At 37.7% G+C, this 21,845-nt stretch overlaps 1 protein-coding gene across 8 annotated transcripts in view; it reads left to right on the top strand.

The window, feature by feature from the left end:
* Nucleotides 1-21,845, top strand: part of MEF2C (myocyte enhancer factor 2C) — a 354,593-nt gene that overhangs the window by 318,420 nt on the left and 14,328 nt on the right. For all 8 annotated transcript variants that reach the window (XM_089679647.1, XM_089679644.1, XM_089679645.1 and 5 more), the window contains 2 exons: nt 11,485-11,657; nt 17,089-17,218. In XM_089679647.1, the coding sequence (XP_089535773.1) occupies nt 11,485-11,657; nt 17,089-17,218 (303 nt within the window). The remainder of the gene's footprint in view (nt 1-11,484; nt 11,658-17,088; nt 17,219-21,845) is intronic.

Genomic DNA, 21,845 nt, shown 5'->3' with positions numbered 1-21,845 from the left:
CCAAGATCTGCAGTTCAGCCTATGTTTACATTACAATTCATGCTGAACTGGGTTTTGATCCATTTCCATTGATTTTAAGAAAAACTCATCACATAGAAATGCAAGAATCCAAGGGCCTATTTACGCATATACATTCATAGTACACATTTTACCACCTACGTACACAGGTTGGCCAAGGTTTTTCGCTTTTTCACATCTATATGCAGCACTGATATGCACTGTATGTTTTATGATGCTTCAAATGCGTCAACCTCAAAGGCAATATATTATAGAAAATGCAAGGAAAGGTGTGAATCTAGTCTAAAAAGTTTTCCTTTTAAGTGCAGCAAGAATCACAACTTTGAATCGAGAAACAGGGCTTTTTTTTAAATGACTATATAATCATGTGTTGTTTATGTAGGCAAGTAAAAAACACAGCAATGCTTTCTAAACTATCCCTGTGGAACAGCTTACCCTGGTTACATCTGGCAACTTATCTAATTTTTCTACAGTTTGTGCTTGTGGTTAATATTTTGCAGCTGGTTATTTTAATGGTACTTACATGGCATATTTTATCTGTTACTTTTAATATAAGGATGTACATGGAGTGGATTCATTTTAGCTTTTTCCTCTGAATTCTCTCTCATGGTGCTCGGAAGCTTTGGAACACTCACTTTAGCCATGAAATATTTAATCACCCAGTCTGTATGCTCGTTATCATCTTTAGGTAATCTTGCATTAATAATCCAATGTCATTAATCTGCACCTAATGGCTTTGAAATACATGCTCGATGGGGCTGCTCCAGTAGCAAGTCACACTTTGCCAAGAGAAAAAGACAGGAAATTAGACATTACAGTCTTTGTGTTATATTTTTAATCACACTTCAACAAGCAAATAAAGAAAGATAGTAAATGTTATTCCTAAGCGTAGTTCATGCTGAGCTTTGTGTGTTTTTCATGGCAAGCAGAGACATTTTTGACACTATATGACTGTATATGCATTACTGTGATGAAAAAAAAAAAAAAAAAGTGCAGTCTGTGTGCTTAATGAAATGTGCCAATCATAATCTCTTTCACTCTCATGTAGAAGCTGAAATTCTCTTACCACTCAGATTAAAAAACTCAGCTCAATGTTCAAGTATGCAGTGTACTTGGATCATTTTAATCAAAGGGTAAAACTTCGACTGTTGGTGAGCTGGACTATGGCCTGCAGGAGTAAAAAACAGTCCTAGTCTTGGAGGTCAGTGGGAGTAAAAAAAAAAAATGTCCTGGTCAAAAAGGTCAATGGGAGTAAAACATGCCCTGGTGTTGGTGGCCATTGTGATTTTTAAAATTTCCTTTGTCAACATTTGGTGGGAATAACAAATGTCCCTGCTTTTGTTGTCAACAGGAGTAAAAATGTCTCTGCATTGGTCGTCAATGGGAATACAAATTTGCCCAGACATTGATGGTTAGTGGGAATAAAAAATGCCCTAGTAGTATTGGGAGTAAAATTAAAGCCCCAGTGTTAGTGGAAGTGAAACTATTCCTCAGCATCAGTGAAAGTGAAAAAAAAATCCTGGCATCAGTGGTTAGGTTGTGTAAAAAATGCCCCATTATTGGTGTCAATGGGAGTACTATATTCCCTGTTATAGGTGTCAGTGCTTTTATTAATTGAACTGTCTTTAGTGTCACTAGAAGTAACAAAATCCTGGAGTAAAAATTCCCCATCGTTGGTGTCATGTCCTGCACCACTGCTTGTAACAGCATCATGACTGTGACTATAAAAGCACTGTTGGGCAAGATACCAACCCAGTGCCTAAGATAGATCGTTTGGTGCTGGCACCTGCTGCCACTTTGCATTCAATGGACATCTTTGACTTGCAATGAGAAAGAGCCGCACGTGGGGCCTTCTGATTGCCGGGGCCAATATATGTCAACCTATAGTTGGAGGATTGCTGTGTTAGCTCATACTTAGTGCTTACTAAAGCTGTTCACACAAATAGCAGTCTGATTGTACAATCTCCTTTAGGGCTCTTTCATATGGGCTTTCCAATCAGGTCTGAATGTCAGCTTTTCAGGTGGACCTGATCAGAAGATCCATGCAGCTCTGTGTGTAGGCCCAGGTGCTGTGTAAATGCATGGATTCACTTCCTTTCTTAGAGACACAGCAGAAAATAGAGGAAAGCCAACTTACACAGCTGTCACTAGAACATGTGTCCCATTTGGAAGATTCCCCTCACCTTCTACTTTTGTGACAGTTTCATAAACCGGACAGGGGAATCCATAATTTCCCACTCCATTCTGAACTAAAAAAAAACCAGGTAAAACCATTTTAGCATCACATATATTTTAACAGATAAACCCTAATGTCTTTAGATTAGAGGAACTGCCTTTCCCTGTAGTTTTTATCAGCCATATTAGATGCTGAAGAAGTTCCCCTACAATCACTTGTTAATCCTAGTAGTTGTTCACTTTCACTTGCTTTTTTGTAACATCCAAATAAAATGGAAATAAGCTATCACAAAACAATTGTATGTAAACGAAATTGATTGTGCAGTATGGTCCCTGAATACACAGAATGAAAATTGGGGCAAGAGTGCCTGACTCTACAATGATCGAACTTTGATGGCAATGATTTTATGCAAGAAAATGTAGTACCATGAGTTAGTATTTAGAAATGCAGCATTCTGACATTCTGACAGTTCACTTACTTTTTATTTAAATTCTGAAGCTTCCAGATTCTCCTGAAAAAAAGCAGTTTGTATTTTTACAGATCTTTTGTATCACATGCAATTCATGAACTCTTTAAATGGTGCACTTCAAGGGCTATGCAATCAACAACAGTTTGATCTCATTTTTATTCATAACAAATCCATAGCTTTTTTTTAGTTTTACAATCATAGTAAATGAGATTCTTACTGTAAAATTAAGTCATATCTACATCATCCTTGAAATTTCATTTTCCTGGTTTAGGTTTATTCATTATTTACATAATAAAAATATAGCTAGGATTATTTTTCTGATCCTTGATTTCTCTTATTCGTTAATTATACTATTTATTTATTTATTTATTTATTTATTTATATGGAGCTGACAAATTCAGCAACACTTTGAAAAGTCATCAGATGAACAAAGGTGCACTTTTCCTTTGACTCAGGTTGGTGGCTCTCAGCAGTCACTGGCTGCTCTAAATAGTCCACACTCTCATGATCCAAAGCAAAAGGGAGCCATTCACCATATGAAAAACTTTAGCCCAATTTATTTAATGTTTCCTAGATGAGACCATGTCTTCTGGTAAAGCACAAGCCCTATTACATTTCACTCATATCAGAGCTTAATCATAGGTCCATAGCTATATAGGTATATATAGGTAAACCTGTGAGTAAGTTTCAATATGAGTGAAGTATTAGAGTCTGCTTTACCAAGAGGAATTGTGTCATTTTGGAAAGTGCGTACTAATAAGCAATCATGGATGCCCCATGTACATATATAAATACAAATAATACATATATAAATGATAGATAAAACATGCCGATGAGATCATTTACATTAAGCTGATTTTATATAGAAACAAATGAAAATGTTTTTTATATATATATATATATATAATTGAAAATAGAGTGAAATTTAAGTATGTGTACTGTGTTACTTGAGCTTTAGTGAGCCTGAGTCCAGACTATACACATACAAGTATTTATATTTTATGCATTAAAAGTACTTTAAAGCAAGTCCCCATTCACCTCTGTATCTATAGGCATTTTAGAGAAATGCATTCTTAAAGTTTACAACAGAGGCAGAGAAATTTAGGGCTCATTCTGTCAGAAATCCAGTATTGTCCTGTGTCCTGTATGCCCTGCAATGTTATCTTAAAGTTGAACTCTAGGAATTCAGCCATTTTGTGAAATGTTTATAAAATGGCTCAAATGCATAGCACCTTGTGGCCTTACATCTTTAATTACAATTCTCATTTTTACTGAGCTCCAGGAGTATAATTACAGCTATACTTCCAGCACTCTGTGCTCAGCTTGTGCTGCTGCAGGGTCATATGCAGCCACTCTACCCATCCTTTCTTACCTAATCACAGAGCACTTTGTATTATGTGGGCCCATTCACAAAATACAAAGGGTTTTGTGAATGGACAGCAGGGGGGAGTTGCAGGCAGAACTGCTGCTGTAGGTGAATGCAGTGCCTCTCCTGTCAGAGCACTGCGATAGTTGTACTCTTGGCCCTCATTGGACTTAACCCATAGTAAGCCAGTAAACTTTACAAAGTGGCTGAATTCTTGGAATTCAGCTGTAAGCAGTTATTTCATCCCAGCATAGTTTACTTCTTTGATCTACAAAACAGCCCCCCCCCCAAATCATGGAGATGAGAAGAGAGGGAGGTGTTCTTTAGTCTGGTCCTGTGTTACAATGCTGCTTCTCTATAGATATTGTACAGTAAGTTAGTATTGTCACCCTAGGGAAGGAAGTGTATTATTTGTGGGATCACCAGGTGAAAATAAAGAAAAATAAGCCAGGGCTAACCAAAAAAAAATGGAGAGCTGGAACATGTCAGGTTGCTGTTAGGTACAGAAATACTTGGGTACTCATTCTGCATTCAGGGTGCAAGTTTGTATAAGTGTATTGTGGCTTCATTAGGTCATGTTCTACTAGAAAAGCGATGGCTAGGAGAATACGCAGAAGTTGTTAGTGATCACAAATCAACAACCTGGACATTAAAAATAGGCTGTTTTCCTTTCTACTTTATTTATAGAAAACTAATCACCAAAGTGATTCAGTTATTTTAAGCATTGTTTATAAATAACATTTTATCCTATGATAGAAATTATTCCAAAAAGTATAACCAGACGTCTTTGATGAATTTCTGCCTTTTTAGTTTGTAATAACAAATTAGATTGTCTTTATTGTTCATTATGGATTTTTTTTTTTATATGTGACTTTTTTGTTGTGTTTTTTCCTTCCATTTTATTTTGAGTGTGTTTATATAATTTTGTAGTTTAACATTCAAGGACAGATTAGATTGTGTGAAGAGGAAAAAACGTTGTTTTTTTCTGTTTACATCTTTCATCAGAAGAAGATCAACGCCAAGGACAACTATTTTAGCTTTACCAGTTTTTGAATTCAGTTACCTCTGTTTTCTTTGAATAGTACACTATGAAACTTTTAGGGCACCAGCCTGTCCTGGCTTTCCCACAAAAGTCTAAGATTACTCATTATTGTAAACATAAGGCTTCCTATGTATTGCAGTAATGAAGATAAGTACTGATAGGCATTTGGAAGAGTTCTGCTGCATTTTAATTTGGAAGTCAGTGTACTTATAAGCAGCCGTGCAGGCCTCCATATTGCTAACTACATTGTATAGAGAAGTAAGCATGAATAGGCTTCAGAGTAATGAAATAAATATATGTCTTGTCAGAAAGCATGGAAATTACCAAACAAAATACATGAAAGCTAATGTCTACATTTAAACTCATTCCATGATTTAATGCAAATCTGTATTTGTATGGATGGGTTCAGCTACCTATGTAATTCAAGATAGGGCATCCATGTTTCACCAATTACCTTAACACATTTCCAAACAATAAAAGAAAAATCCACTGTCCTCAGTAGTATAAGGAAGATATTGGGTGACAGATGGGACTGTTGTGTTTCCTATCCTAGATTGTAAGCTCGAAAGAGTAGGGCCCTCTTACCCCTCGTGTGCTGTTTGTTGTTACTGTACTGTTTCATGTATTGTCCCCCCTCTATTGTACAGCGCTGAGCAAACCCTTTGGCGCTATATAAACTCAATATAATAATAATAATAATAATAATAATAATAATGTTATGTCTGGATTTCAATGTTTTAGAGATTATGTTATCAGAGTGTGAAATCTTCATTATTTGCTAGTGGTTTGGATGTAGTGGAGTCTGTTTTGGCCTACATCCGACTCTTCAAGAAGATATTATTATGGGCTGGTGGCAAACCATTGACAGGTGCACACAATGGGCACTTCACTACTATAGATATGTGTATTTATTAAAACGCAGCTACATGATTAAGATTAAAAGGAAGTGTCAGGAGTATGGACATTTAGGTATTTTTATATTATTAACAAGAAGTACATAAAATTTAAAGGTCTCAGAGATCCCCTGGTAGCTGCAGACACTTTGGAATAGTTAATCCTCAAAGTTCACAGCTGTCTCTGGTTGTCTGAGACTAAATTTCTGAAGCCACTGGATCAGCATCACAGCCAATGAACTGGTATTTTCCAAGGAAGAGGTCAGCAGTGACAATTTCCATTCTTTCTCGTTGATAGTTTCCTTTAAACTAGTCAGTTTTAGGCTAGAGAAATAACGGGTGTAAATTTTCTAAATGGTTAAAATGTCTGTAAAGTCAAAATTTTTTTTTGTTATTTTTAAATAAAGGATGGTTATAACCCCAGTTAGTTTGTTTTTCAATCTGTATCCCATTGGGGAGATTTTCCTTCACTTCCTGTCCCATCGCCAAAACAGGAAGTGAGACAAAATCCCTCCAAAGTGAGAGGATCCCATTGTGTCATCAGGGTCACCAAAACTATTGTCCCCATTGGAAGATTTCTCCTCTAATAGTGGTCTGGTGTCAACCCAATATTTGGGATTTTCTTTTACTTCAATTTTCGATGATAACGGCAAACTGGAGGACTAGAGAGAGTGAATCTCCCTAACGGGGTCACAGACAACTATAAAAACTGACAGGTGTTCTAATCCCTCTCTAATCTATCCAAAACTAAAAAAAAAAAAAAAAAAAAAAAAAAGTTCTGCCTTAGTTACACTTTAAAGAGAAGGATTCCTTTTGTGTCTGAAAGAATAAAAAAGAAAACATGAAATAGTAAAAACCCAAATGTATGGTTTAAACCTGCTTTAAACCTATACTTTACAATTACATTCCATCTGGAAAATGATCAAATTAAATGGGACTCTATGCGCTATGTCACATTCCTCTACCCACTTGAAAGTGCAAAAATTATATGTCATAAATGAATGGATTTCCTGACTATACAGTATGCCAAAATGGAAAACAGATGAATTGCAAAAAGTGTATTATACTTTTGGCTTCAGCTTGAATGAAATTCATAGTTATGTGCATATGTGAAACAATATGAACACACACATTTAAAACCAAGAACAAAATGATAGCAATATTAAAAAATTTCTGTAACATGGTATAACATGTAATGTGTTCTGTTATAGAAACATTTTAAAGGGATAGTCCACAAAAAACAATTAGTCAACCTATTTACCCTCCTCATGCATCCAGACAGCCTCTGCTTGGGTTTTCCCTCACCGCCTACAAAAAGATGGTTGATAAGAAATATGGTCTCTACATGGGTCCTCTTTTATTTGGGTTAGGAAATGCCTAAATGAGTGACAAGAGAAGCCTAAAGTGATTGACAACCTTACATTCTTTTTATGAAAATAACAAACATGGTATACTTACCTGCTCTATAAAATGGTTAAGCACAGAGCAGCTCTGATCAGCCTCGCTCCCGAGCCGGCTCTGTGTGTCCTTTGACCCCTGCTCCCTCCTCACTGGCTCTGATTGAAAGAATCAGGAGCCAATGAGCCAAAGAGGAGAGCCAAGAGAGCCGCTGTCCTCATCACTGGATCGAGATTGGGTTCAGATAAGTATTGGGGGGGGTACTGAGCAATGAAGGTTTTTAAGCTTTATGAAGGTAATTCAGTAAGGTAAAAACATTCAGCCTTAAAAAACCACTTTAAGTCTATTAATTAGCAAGACACAAAATCACATCCTGTGCACTACCCAGCTTTGCAGGCCCAAAATTCATTACAGTAAGTAAATGGGTTAGCAATGTTGTGCTCAGAAGCAACTGTATATGCTAAGCAGGAAACAGCCTGGTGCAATAGCATTCAACCTTTTTTGATGCTAAGCAAGTTGGGTTTATTTGTGTTGTTCATTAAAATATTTAACAAAGATCATTTATAAAACAGTCAGCATCATAATCACTATTTGTAATTGAAGCTAACAAACTGACAAAATACTAGCGTAGTCCAAAAAGGAGAGGCGTGAGTCAAGTTATTGCATTTTGAGATATAAAAGAGTGACCCGTGATTTATTAGAGCTTACAAAATATACTGACCACATATAAAGACTGGGTATGATACATTTATTTGTCCATAATGTATCACCTTTTGTCCCTTAGCCTTCTGCACCTTAGCTTTTTCTTAGGTCTGCTCGCTAACTTCTAGTACTAGCTCTAAATGTATTTATTGTACAGACTATTCACCAATTAACCCTAGCTGGCACTGAGAATTCTTCACACTGAATAAAACAGGACGTAGCTCAGTGGAACATAGGATTGGAGCACAGAGGCTCATTGGTTAGTGCTCTTGCCTAATACTGCCTAGAACCTGAATTGAATTTCCATTAGGCACACTGCATGGAATTTGTATGTTCTTCTGTGGGTTTCTCTTGGCTACTCAGGATAACTCCCAAAACCACAATGATAGGTTAATTACCTTGCACACAAGTTAGACCTAGTGTTTGTATATAAGTGTGTCTGTGGCAGAGATGTTAGCCAGTAAGATTCCCGGGGGGCTAGAACAAATCCAAATGGTAATATGTATAAATGGAAACAAGTGAGCTGGCCAAAGATTTGGAAAAGCTTTGTTGATTTTGACAAGCAGTCAATGATCTGTCCGCTCTTACTGCAGTTGGCAAACTCTTTGTAACAATTTTACTTAATTGGGTAACGCTTTATGTCAGTTTTAATTTTGTTTTGAAGAACAGTATTTACCAGCTGTAGCATTCACAAGCATTTGGTTGGACATACACACACTTTTCCCACTTCAAAAAGTTGGACCATGGTTTAGGATTAAAGAGGACCTTCCACTTCATGCAAGGTTCACTTTTTTAATGAACATACCCTTTCCTACCGCTTGCTATAACACAGAGTAAAAGTTTAAAAAATATCTGGAGGTAGTGTTAGATATTATACTTACGTTTCTTCTGGCTTCTATGGTGCAGGTGGTGACATCATCACCCTGCCGAAGAGATCCTGGGGAATGTTGAGTTCTATAAAACCTTGCAAGGAGATGCTGCAGCAGAGTGTTGGGAGTTTTGAGCTACTATTCCCAATATCTCTCTGGAAGAAAGATGTCATCACCCTCACCTGGGCACCATGGGCAGAAGCTGTCTAACACTTTTCCTCTACAGGTGGTTTGTGTAAACATTTACACAGCATTCCAGCAAGGAAGAGTAGATCTTGGTTTTTAAGGTGCAAGGTCTGATTTCAGAATACATACTCTAATATACAGTTATAACCAATATACTATATTATACACACTGTTATTATATATAATGCATAAAGCACATCAATGCATGTTTTATAATACACTACAATATAAACCATGGCTCCAAGTATGGGTTTTAGGGTGGTTGTCTAAGGCAGAATTATATTGTTACTGAAAGGCACACGCTTGTTTTTTTCTCGTGTCAGTTGAAAAAGGCATTGATCTGACATTCTTCAAGCCTCACAATCCTAAGGATGTTCAATTGCTTGCTGGAAGCTAGAACATTTAAATATAGGTCTACAATGCACTGCTTGAACAAAATCTGATTGCACTGACAAAGGATTACCCTTTATGATCAAAACATAAAAAACATAAAATATTGTATATGTTTGCCTTTTGCAGCGCAGACCATTAAAAAAACATAAATATAAGTGCGAATTCTTACTTATAGTAAATATTTTCCACTCCTTCAATCCACCTGTAGTACAAAACATGTCCCTTACAAAGTCATTTTCTTGTTAGACAAAGTCTGCCTGATTGTCCTAAATTGTAAAATTTACTGGCATCCTGGTTGTAAATATGTCTTATCTCAGTCCCTCGATCTCAAGCGAGCAAAAGCAAACACAAGCATGCAAATGCAATTAGCAAGACATATGTTTCAATAAGTTGACATATCAAAGAGCAGCGGAGCTGGTAACTAATAGGAAGCAATCTCTCATCAAGTGTTGATTTAGCACTGTAGGGATACAAGAAAGGGGAGATGAGAAAAGACTTGTTCTAGAAATTAGGAGACTTGCAGAAGTAAAATGTCTGGAGATAATGAGGCACGTGAACATCTTTTAGCACCTCTCTTTTTATTTTCTGTGTCGAAAACATTTCTAGGAACATCCAACGAGAAAAACACAATGTTTTTAAAGAGAAAATATGTGTGTATTTATGTGTATCTATTTCTACATACTGTATATCTGTGTACGTAATGCCTCTTTACTTTAGTTTTGAAGTATTCTAACATCAACTTGTATTTATGTGTTTATCCCTCTTATAATAATGGATCTAATTAGCTATATGGATACCTATACGCTATATACGCTAATTTACCTACCTAGCCCAAATGCTTTTGCATTGTAGTGTTGGAGTTCTGGGTTTAGTACCCATCAGGGATACAGATTGCATATGGTTTGTAGGGTTATCTTTTTTTTTAGCCTCTATCCAAAAACTGGGATGGCATTTATTTCCACTTTATGCATGTGTTAAATGACACCAATAACACCATTCTTAGCAATTTCATATCCCTGCTTTATCTTGAACACATGAACTTTAAACTATAACTTAAGACAACATTTTTTCAAGTTTTGAATATAGTAGATATGGATTGGAACACCTATTAGGTTTTTATTGCTGTCTGTACCCCTCTTGGGGAGGTTCACCCTTTCTACTATTACCACTGAAAGTAAAAAAAAAATCTCAAATTTTGTGTTGTCCCCAGAAAAGTAGTAGAAGGGAAATCTTACAATGGGGACACTAGTTCTGGTGACCTGGGGGACCCCAAGGGAGTCCCTTAATTTGCAGAGATTTCCTTTTAATTTCTGTTTTTACTGTGGGACAGGAAGTGATTTGAAATCTCCCCAATGGGACACTTAGAAAAAAACACTGACAGGGGTTATAACCCTTCCTTACTCTATCAAAATAAAAAAAAAACAGTTTTGGCAATAGTTCTACTTTAATGATCTCAGGGAATTATTTTTTATTAGCTGCTTGGTATTCCTTAAAGTAATTATACATTATACAGCCAGGGCATTTCCTTATTTTCCTCTAATTTGATATATTTGTTTTTTCCCATTAAAATTTTCTGATAAAGTGTAGAATGTTGATATCCATCAAATTAATTTTTAACAGAGCTGACACTGAATATAGGTTGTGTGAAAACATTCGTATGATAACAAAACATTTTACAACCTGGATGTCAAAGTGTAAGTCAGATGGTGAAAAGTGAAAATATCTCCCATTCAACATGTTTGGATTAAGCAAAGGAAATGCATGTCCAGATTACAATTTGCTTAGGTTAAAAATGTCCATTTTACTCAATTTCTGTTTCATGTCCAATGTTATAACTCTATTGGTTGTTATGTGGGCCCACACAAACGGAGATAGATTCCATTGCCCACTGATCGTGCATTGAGATTATAACATGAGACCAACTTTGTATATTCGTATCTAAGGCAGAATGATTTTTTTTCTGTTTTAACAGGAAATGGGTATGGCAATCATCGTAACTCACCAGGTCTGCTGGTCTCACCTGGTAACTTGAATAAAAATATGCAAACAAAATCACCACCGCCAATGAACTTGGGGATGAACAATCGTAAACCTGACCTCAGAGTTCTTATTCCACCTGGCAGCAAGAATACAATGCCCTCTGTGGTAAGTTATCATTCTTAATCAATCTTTTGATTATAGCGTTGCTGTTGTTTTTATTTTTACCACCTAGTATATCTAGTGAATGGTGTATTATGTTATGTGTGCGTCTCACTTGATTGCATCTTGACTAACTGTTCTGAAAGATTAAAAATCAGGGTTAGCTGTATGTGAATTGAAACTTTGTGTTGTTTTCAGCCATACTGAGTGCCATGTGTTGTAGAAAAATCATGCTGTATGTGTGAGACATTGAGTTATGCCAAATCATAGATCTGAATATGATCTGAAAAGAACTCATGCTGGCAGTGGAAGAGCTTATTCCTTACTTACACGCATAGTCAACTCAAAGTTGTTTGGAGACAATACTGTTATTTTCCTAGAATATCCTTTAGATTTACTCTAATATACAATATAATGCTAAATAAAAGCACTAACAGCAGTATCCAATATCTGTGTCTATCATTCACAATATTTGACATTTTAATCTAAAAGAGGTTGAATGATGTATTCTTCAATAAGGCATAAATAGTTAGTGGTTTTGAAGCTATTTTTTTTTAATTTACAGTAATGTTTTCCCTGCATTAAGGTAAAAATCATTCTGCCACTTGCTGTGTTTCTTCCTTCCCTAAGGAAGTCCTCTTGATCAATCGCTGTGTCCGGTTGCTGGTCACTCTCCCCTCTTTCTGCTCTCACTACACTACACTGAAAGCAGTGGGAGCCATTGGCTCCTGTTGCTGTCACTAAAATCTTCTGAGCTAAAAGAGGCCAGGCCATGCCTCTGTGTGTGTGTCTATGGATGCACACAACCCAGCTCAGGTGCGATCCACCACGTCTGCCCCAATAGCAAGCAGATTGCTATTTGGGTGGACACAGAAGAGGAGGGCCCAGGATTGCTGGTGGGGGACCCCAGAATAGAGAACAGAGCAGACGAGTATAACATATTATTGGTTTCATTCTTTAGAAAAGTATATCTAAATATTTTTTCAATATTTTTACATTGGATAGACTTTGGTATGGATAAGATACCTGATTTTTTTGTCATTATTGTCCCTTTCGGAGTATTCTCCATCATTTTCAGGTTTGTAGACACAACAGGAAATGAGAGGAGATTTTCTTCAGTGAGGGAAACCCCCTTCTGAAACAAAGGTACTCTTGGGAAGATTTCTCCTCTATTCCTATGCTGGTTCTTTAACTATTTCTCAGTCCAGGCTGAAACAAACACCTGGCAGAGGTTTTAGTCTGTCCACGCTCTATTAAAAATGGAAAACAAAATTGACATTTGACAAGCTTAAAATGCTTGTAGCAACAGATCTTCTCTTAGAATAATAATTTGCATAGTTTCTAACATATAACGTATACTTAATTTTTACAACTACCTATACATTCCTCTTGGGCGGCACAGTGGCTTAGTGGTTAGCCTTGCAGTAATTGGGCCATGGGTTCAATTACCAACCATGGCACCTCATGCATGGAGTTTGCATGTTCTCCCTGTGTTTGCGTGGGTTTCCTCCGGGTGCTCCGGTTTCCTCCCACACTCCAAAGACATGCTGGTAGGTTAATTGGCTCCTGTCTAAATTGTCCTAGTTTCATCCCTGGCTATGCGGGAGCTCCTGCATGGTAGGGGTTGGGGAAAGACCTGCAACCTACCCTGTACAATAAATGCTAAGACAATTCATGGAAAAAGTCGCTTGCGAGTGCATGTCCATGCAATCGCCAAGGGTCGGATACGACTGATTGGATAGATAGATACATTCCTCTTGCTTTTTGAGAATTATGAGAAAATGTATACTGTTTTGTATATATTTTAATTTGTTGTATGTCCAGGGTTAAAAAAAAAAGTGTGGAAAATTTTTGAAGACCCCTTGTATGTACACTATATTGCCAAAAGTATTGGGATGCATTCCTTTAAACGCACATGCATTCTAATAGCAGCCCAGTATTAGTCCGTAAGGTTCAATATTGATTTGGCCCATTCTTTGCAGCTATAACAGCTTCATCTCTTCTGGGAAGGCTGTCCACAAGGTTTAGAAGTGTGTCTATGTTTGACCATTCTTCCAGAAGCCTATTTGTGAGGTCAGGCACTGATGTGGACAAGAAGGCCTGGCTTGCAGCCTCCACTCTAATTCATCCCAAAGGTGTTCTTTCAGGTTGAGGTCAGGACTTTGTGCAGGCCAGTCAAGTTCCTTAACCCCAAACTTGCTCATCCATGTCTTTATGGACTTGCTTTGTGCACTGGTGCACAGTCATGTTGGCACAGGAAGAGGCCATCCCCAAACTGTTCCCACAAAGTTGGGAGCATGAAATTGTCCAAAATGCTGATCCTTAAGAGTTCCCTTCACTGGAACTAAGGGGCCAAGCTCAACCCCTGAAAACAACCCCACACCATAATCCCCCTCCACCAAACTTTACACTTGGCACAAACAGTCAGGCAAGTACCGTTCTCCTGGCAATGGCCAAACCCAGACATCAGATCCAATCAGTCCCATCAAACACCAAACCCAGACATCAGATTGCCAGACAGAGAAGCGTGATTCATCACTCCAGAGAACACGTCTCCACTGCTCTAGTGTCCAGTGGTGGCGTGCTTTACACCACTGCATCCAACACTTTGCATTGCCCTTGGTGATGTAAAGCTTTGATGCAGCTGCTCGGCCATGGAAACCTATTCCATGAAGCTCTCTACGCACTGTTGTGCTAATTTTTTGACTCTGCAGACAGTTGGTGACTTCTGCACACTGTGTGCTTCAGCATGCGCTGACCCCGCTCTGTCATTTTACGTGGCCTACCACTTCGTGGCTAAGTTGCTGTTGTTCCCAGTTGCTTGCACTTTGTTATAATGCCACTAACAGTTGACCATGGAATATTTAGTAGCAAGGAAATTTCATGGTTGGACTTATTGCACAGATGACAACCTATCACGGTACCACACTTAAATTCACTGAGCTCCTGAGAGCAACTCATTCTTTCACAAATGTTTGTAGAAACAGTCTGCATGCCTAGGAGCTTGAATTTATACACCTGTGGCCATGGAGGTGATTGGAACACCTGAATCCAATGATTTGGAGGGGTGTTCCAATACTTTTGGCAATATAGTATATATATATATATATATATATATATACAGTGAAGGAAATAAGTATTTGATCCCCTGCTGATTTTGAAGGTATGTTTGCCTACTCACAAAGAAATGATCAGTCTAAAAATTGAATGGTAAATGTATTGTAACACTGAGAGGCAGAATAGCTACAACAAATTCAAACGAAATGCATGTCTAACAAATTATGCACTGATTTGCATGTTCATGAGGGAAATAAGTATTTGATCCCCTTCACAAAACATGACTTAGCTTTTCCTCCAGACAGGGAAGCTCTGCTGCTCTCTTCATTTTGTCTGCTAGACTGACCTACTTAGAAGCTTTGACGAAACAAAAAAAACTTTATTGTTAACAAAGTTCAGTAGTTCCAGCTCACATTTTCACACACTACCTATGACACTACTGTCATGAGCAGCCTGTATTAAATGTTACTTTGCAAAAAAAGATTTTTGTCTAATGGTAAAAAATAAATATAAGCTTTTATAATGTATATAAATACAAAGGGAAACAAATGTAGGTTAAAGTGTTTCTAAAGGCTCCTTTTTTTATTTAAAATAATAAACAAATCATACTTTCCTGCTCTGTGCAATGGTTTTGCACAGAGTAGCCCCAATCCTCCTCTTTTTGGGTCCTCCGCTGGTGCTTCTGATCCCTCCCTCTTGCCGACTAACCTCCGAGCAAGCTGATTGCTTGGAGGGCATTAGTGCATGCTCGCTCCCGAGCCGCCTCTGTTTGTCAATGAGTCTCACCCCCTGCTCATTCCTCACTGGTGGTAACTGACAGTAGTGGGAACCAATGGCTCCCACTGCTGTGTCACAGCCAATGAGCAGAGAGAGACCCCGAGAGAGACCCTGCTGTCATGTAGATCGCTGTATCGAGATCAGGGTCAGGTAAGTATTGGGGGGACTGCAGGGGAAGCTGCACACTGAAGATATTTTACCTTCATTCATATAATGCATAAAGGTAAAAAACCTTCAACCTTTAGAACCACTTTAAATTATACTCAACCCAGAACACAAACAATGAACAATGCTGGACCTTAAACACCAGAGAGAAGGTGAGTATTGCTGTATTTTTTCCTTTAATTAATCTGGTCAATTTAAATTATATTAAAGCTGAAGTTTTGTTTCAAGAGAGAGAAAAATAGAGAAGACAGGAAGATTTAAATATTACTACATTGTATAGAACTTTTGGTCTATACGTAACATAAAACACAAATTACATTGGTCAGTTCACAATAACAATTCCCCTGTTGTACCTAACAAAAAGTCACCAAAATGATTCATTTTTTGGCCCTTAAAAAAATGAGCTGTCTACTGGGACTAGATTACTGACCTTAGGGGGTCACACTGCAGCATCCTGGTAGAGTCAGGAAGGGAGGGAGGTTAGTAATATATTTTCTGTGTTAATAAAAAACCCATGAAATGAAAGTATAGTGACATGGAGTTGTTGGATGTGCTGGAGAATCACTGTGCAGTTAAATTCAGCAAGCAACATTATATTTCAACTATCATTTCACCTTTATTAATAATGTATCATTACTAATTGTTACTTAATACTCCTTTTCCTTGCTCTCAGTCTGAGGATGTCGATCTCCTTTTGGTAAGTGGCAAAAAAGTGTTTAAGAAGGTTTTACGCTTTTATTTTGTGCATTGTTATTGTGAAGGAGAGTATACACAATATCAGATTATATTTAAGAAGAATGAACATCTACTAATGTTAGTATTGCTAGTGCTTCTTAGTATAAATTAAAAAACTGGAAACAGACCAGGTTTTGTTATAGGTGCATTGTCATTTCAATGACCAGTTGCTAAAATATGTATAAACTTTTGTCTTATATAATGTGAAATATTGAGACTTGCTAAAAAAAAAAAGACAAAAAAAAAAGACAACAAAAGGATCCTTACTGCCATCTGCTGCTAATCTTATTAACTGCAGCGAAAAGCCATTGTCAAGGTGTCTTTTTGCAGTAAGTCCTAGCCCAGTCACTGGTAATTTTAATGACATTTTTGCATTTGAATGATAAAGAAACAATGATAGTACAGTATGCATATTTCATCAATTTTCCACATGGTCTGTTTGCAACCCACAATAAAGCAATCTTTACTCGTGGCAAGTTCAATTGCCTAGGAGAAGCTGATGTAATGGGTTGCCATGGCGACACTTGGTCTCTTGAAAGATTGTAAATGATAGGGTTGGAAGAGTTCATGGGAGCCACATGCTAAATGATTAATTTGTATCATGTTGAAGTGTTTTTTTTTTCTAGAGACAAAAAAAAAACGTTATGCACCTGATAAACTTATTAATAATCATGTTATTCTTTTTTTTTATCTCTCGTAATAGAATCAAAGGATAAACAACTCACAGTCTGCTCAGTCACTGGCTACCCCAGTGGTTCCTGTAGCAACACCGACTTTACCTGGGCAGGGGATGGGAGGATACCCATCAGCAATTTCAACAACATATGGCACTGGTAAGCAGCACTAGAAGAGAAAAAAGTGACATTTGTCAGATGGCTTTTTTTTTTTTATTTGTAAATCTTCTTCATGCCTTGAAGTATTCTAACAGGGCAGACAATAATCAAATAATTAGGAATAAACCCAGCAAAAATGAAACAAATAAATTACTCTTTTAGGCTTTTTTTTCCCATGATCAGCTGACTAGTATGCTGCTCTTACACTTCGCAGGCAGGCAGTGGGCTAGACTAAGCTGCAGCAAGTCACATGTGCTGGTGATGCTGCCGGACTACTCTGTATTGTTTTGACAGCCAAGCTTCCTGCTGGAGCTGCTGTCACTCAAGCTGTTATAGCTGCCATCATGAACTGGGGACCAGGGGTGGACTGACAACTCATGGGGCCCCTGGGAATAGGGGTTAATGGGGCCCCTGTGTCCTTGCCCAAACTCAAAAAAGCTTATAAAAAAGGTACCAGGGGCATCTCATGGGACCTCCTACTGACCCCGGGCCCTCGGGCAGTCCCCGAGTTTTCAAATGGTCAGTCCGCCCCTGCTGGGGACTGTAAGCCAGGTAGAGCTTGCCATATGTAGGCACAGCATGATATTAACTAGGCAAAGCATTGCTTACATGGCTATAGATAATGCTGTCACCCCTTACTAGGAAGAAAAAGAAGCTGGCAAAATTAACTGGCATTTTTTTAAGAAAGAAAAGCAGTTGGAAAAAAAATAAAGGGCAGTACAACTTTCTTCTTTATCTGAATAAACTGTTGGTGATGATTTATTATTTAGCCACTTCAGCTTTCACATTTCTACCTATGGATCAGGACAGTGTCTGCTATTTTATTTATTTATTTCAGATACTTATATAGTGCCATCAATTTACGCAGTGCTTTACATATATATTGTACATTCACATCAGTCCCTAACCCTCAAGGGGTGTACAATCTAAGGTTCCTAACTCACATCCATACATATTAGGGCCAATTTAGACAGAATCCAATTAACCTACCAGCATGTCTTTGGAGTGTGGGAGGAAACGGAGTACCCGGAGTAAACCCACACAGGCACAGGGAGAACATGCAAACTCCAGGCAGGTGGTGCTGTGGTTAGGATGTGCCTATTGATTCAGCAATAACTCTTTACTTGATAATAACAAAGTAATGCATACAAGGCTTTCCTTTGGTGATATTGTGTTGGAAAAATTACATACAGTAAACTAAAAAAACACTCCTTTTTCTACTTTGATCATTGATAGATTAAAAAAAAGTGTTACAGTAGATAAAAAGTATATATTTTTTCTATCATTTGTCCTAAAATAGTCACTAAAAGTATGATGTTTGTATAATGTCCTGCACAGTTATTTACAAAATTACAAATAAAGGCTTAATTTTTAACCACCTCCCGTCCGGCCGTTGTATATAAACGGCCGGATGGTGACAGTGCAGGGCCAGGTGGCCGTTTATAAATGGCGTCCCCGCACAGTGCTTGTGCGCGCTCCCTGGGAGCACGCAGCACTGCAATCCGGTGCCCGCTGTGTCCTCCAGACACAGTGGAACACCGATCATCAGACGGGACCTCTGTACGAGGTCCTGATCATGAGATCACTGATTGGCCAATCAGTGATCACATGCAGAGTAGTAAGCAAGATGTCACTTGTGACATCATTGCTTACTACTTGTGAAATCTGTGAATGATCACAGAGGTCACATGGTACAACAGCCTTGTACCATGTGACAAGCTGTGACCAATCACAGCTCACTCAGTAGTTCTCAATGGCTGCAAGAATGCAGCTAGAGAGGAGAAATGATTGCTTTTACATCCTTTATGGGTGTAAAAGCAATCAGTGTAAAAAAAAAATCTTCATCACCCCCCACAAGTAGTACAATGTCACCACGGTGACACTGTACTGCTAGGGTGACAGTATGTAAAAAAAAATAATAAATAAAAAATAATATTAAAAAATGTAAAAAAAAAATGTTTAAAAATTATAATTTTTGGTTATAAACTAATTTGGGTGTTTTTTTTTACTAAAAATATAATGGAATAAATTTTGGACAAGATTTATGATGAAATACTATTTATTTGCAAAATTTTATAAGAAAAACACTTTTTTCTAAATTTGTATACTTTTAATTTACATAGCAAAAAAAATTAAAATCCCAGTGGTGAATAAATACCACTAAAATAAAGCTTTATCTGTCTCAAAACTAATGCTAAAAAATTCATATGGGTACAGTGTTGCATGACCGTGCAATTGTCATTCAAAGTATGATAGCACTGAAAGCTGAAAATTGGCCTGGACAGGAAGGGGGTAAAAGTGTCCGGACTGAAAGTGGTTAATACAACACCTAAAAAATTAATTATTAAAATGAATACAGACAAAAAAGTTTAAATATTAATAGTTAGGAAATGGAAATTATAAAAAAATAAGCAAGAAAATATAGTTAAGGATGGAAAACAGAGTTGATTGAAGATTACTATAAGTTAAATAGGGGTTAGATGGCAACAAATGTTATTTTAACAAAAAAGTTTTTAGATTGTCAGATTGCTTTAACCTTTTGCAGATAGATGTTCATCTTATGATCTGCAGATCAATGAAATGTAATCGATACAAAAGTATCAATGTTACTTTGTATCTCTTTATCTTGTCTGAAGAGTGCTCATAGACACTGGAGTTTATTTACTAATGCTGGAGAGTGCAAGATTTGCTGCAACTCTGCATAGAAACCAATCAGCTTCCAGGTTTTATTGTCAAAGATCAAGTGAACAAGCTGAAGTTAGAAACTGATTGGCTACCATGCACTTCTGCACCAGATTTGGAGTGCACCAGCTTTACTAAATCTCCCCTCACTTTGACTATTACAGCTGCTGTATTTACACAACTTCCCTCTGTTATTTTACAGCTGGGAATTGCCAAAAATTGTGAGGGGGGGCAGCAGCAGGGCAGAAGGTCCGTCCTGTGTACTTTAATGAAGTTTTTCAGGGTGTTTGTAGTATACCTAGGAGTTGATTTCCTAAAGGCAAATAAACTGTGCACTTTGCAAGTGCAGTTGCACTCATCTTAGTGAATGTGGTAAAGCTCTACTGATTTCCAGCATCCAATCATGTGCAAGCAAAAAAGCAGTTTTTTTTATTTTCCTTGCACCTGATTGGGTATTCTTTACAAAGTGAAGCTTCTCCACATTCACTAAGCTCTGGGGCACATGAGTGTAACTGCACTTGCAAAGTGCACAGTCTATTTGCCTTTAGTAATTCAGCCCTCTAGTGGCCATAACGTGTTTCAGTTTTTTGCTCACATAACTAAACAGTCCAGTCAGGGTGAAGTATTAATAGCTAAGTCAACTGAGTAATTAATGTCACCCTTATTACTACACCGTCACAGTTCCTTCAATAAAAAATATTTTTAAATCCAGTATATATTCCTCTGATACCTGGAATACAAGCTGCAAGCTGTGATCAAGATCCTGTTGGGTGAAATGTTATAGCGGGAAAGTTTGAGGTGGGGTTGTAGTGTGCTCTGTCTGGGTTGAATACAAGTGGATGTGATCTGATGTCATTGGTGTGATATTTTCTGCTCTCTTATTGAGTTCATAGAGCGTAATTGGGCTCCTTTTGGTTGCAATTGAAGTTCCAGAGCCAGGAGGGGGGGGGGGGTCATACATGCTTTCTACATGTCTATTGAAAGAAAGGAAATGTCAAAGTCACAGGACTTTTATAATTTGCAGTCAGGGATTTATGCATAGAATTGCACTTAGAGTCACATATTTTAGAGTTCCAGGTTGTGATCTCACCTATTGAGAACAATCTACACCCATTTATATATATATATATATATATATATATATATATGTTTATATTTTGGAGCTCTTACTGTGAAGAAGCCTTTCCATATGTCGAGGTGAAATCTCTTTTTTTCCTGACATGAAGAGTGCCGCTTGTTTTTTTTAAGTGATTGTGAACCTTAATTGTTTTTTTTTCTGTTTAGAAATAACAAACATGTTCTACAGTACTTACCTGCTCTGTGCAATGGTTTTGCACAGAACAGCCCCGATCCCCTTCTTCTTGGGCCCCCCACCGGAGCTCCTGGCTCCTCCCCCCCTTGCTGTGTGCCCCCATAGCAAGCATCTTGCTAAGGAGGTACTTAAGAGGGTTCATTCCAGAGCTGAGTTCTGTGTGTCCATTGACATGCAGAGCGGGGCTCAGCCCCACTACTGTTTCCTCCTGATTGGCTGTCAGTGACAGTAGTGGGAGCCAGTGAAGGGAGAGAGCCTAGAAAGTCTCTGAGATCAGATTCAGGTAAGTATAAGGGGGGCAGGGGGGTTCTGTAGCATGGAAGGGTTTTCTGCATTCTCTGCATTAAGGTAAAAATCCTTAAGCCTTTAGAACCACTTTAATGAACCACTTTAAGTGAATAACCCTGCACCAAGTTCACTATACAGACCATTTATGTAATTATATATGGGGATCATATCCTAACCTTAATTACCTCTTCTCAATTTAGAAGCAGGTATATACAGTACACTCACTAAACAACATGCCCCTTTGCAGTTGCTGTCTTCTTCTTTCCTTCTAAACTATTTGATATTAAAGAGTTAAAATATAAACTAAAGGAGAATCTGCCATTCAGTTGGGCTTCTTCTAACAAG

The sequence above is a fragment of the Staurois parvus genome, unplaced genomic scaffold (assembly GCF_062004578.1).
Source record: "Staurois parvus isolate SC_StPar_1 unplaced genomic scaffold, SC_StPar_1.0 ptg000229l, whole genome shotgun sequence".
Lineage (NCBI taxonomy): Eukaryota > Metazoa > Chordata > Amphibia > Anura > Ranidae > Staurois > Staurois parvus.
Note: the sequence above shows the minus strand (reverse complement) of the source record. Positions and strands in the feature narration are given on the sequence as shown.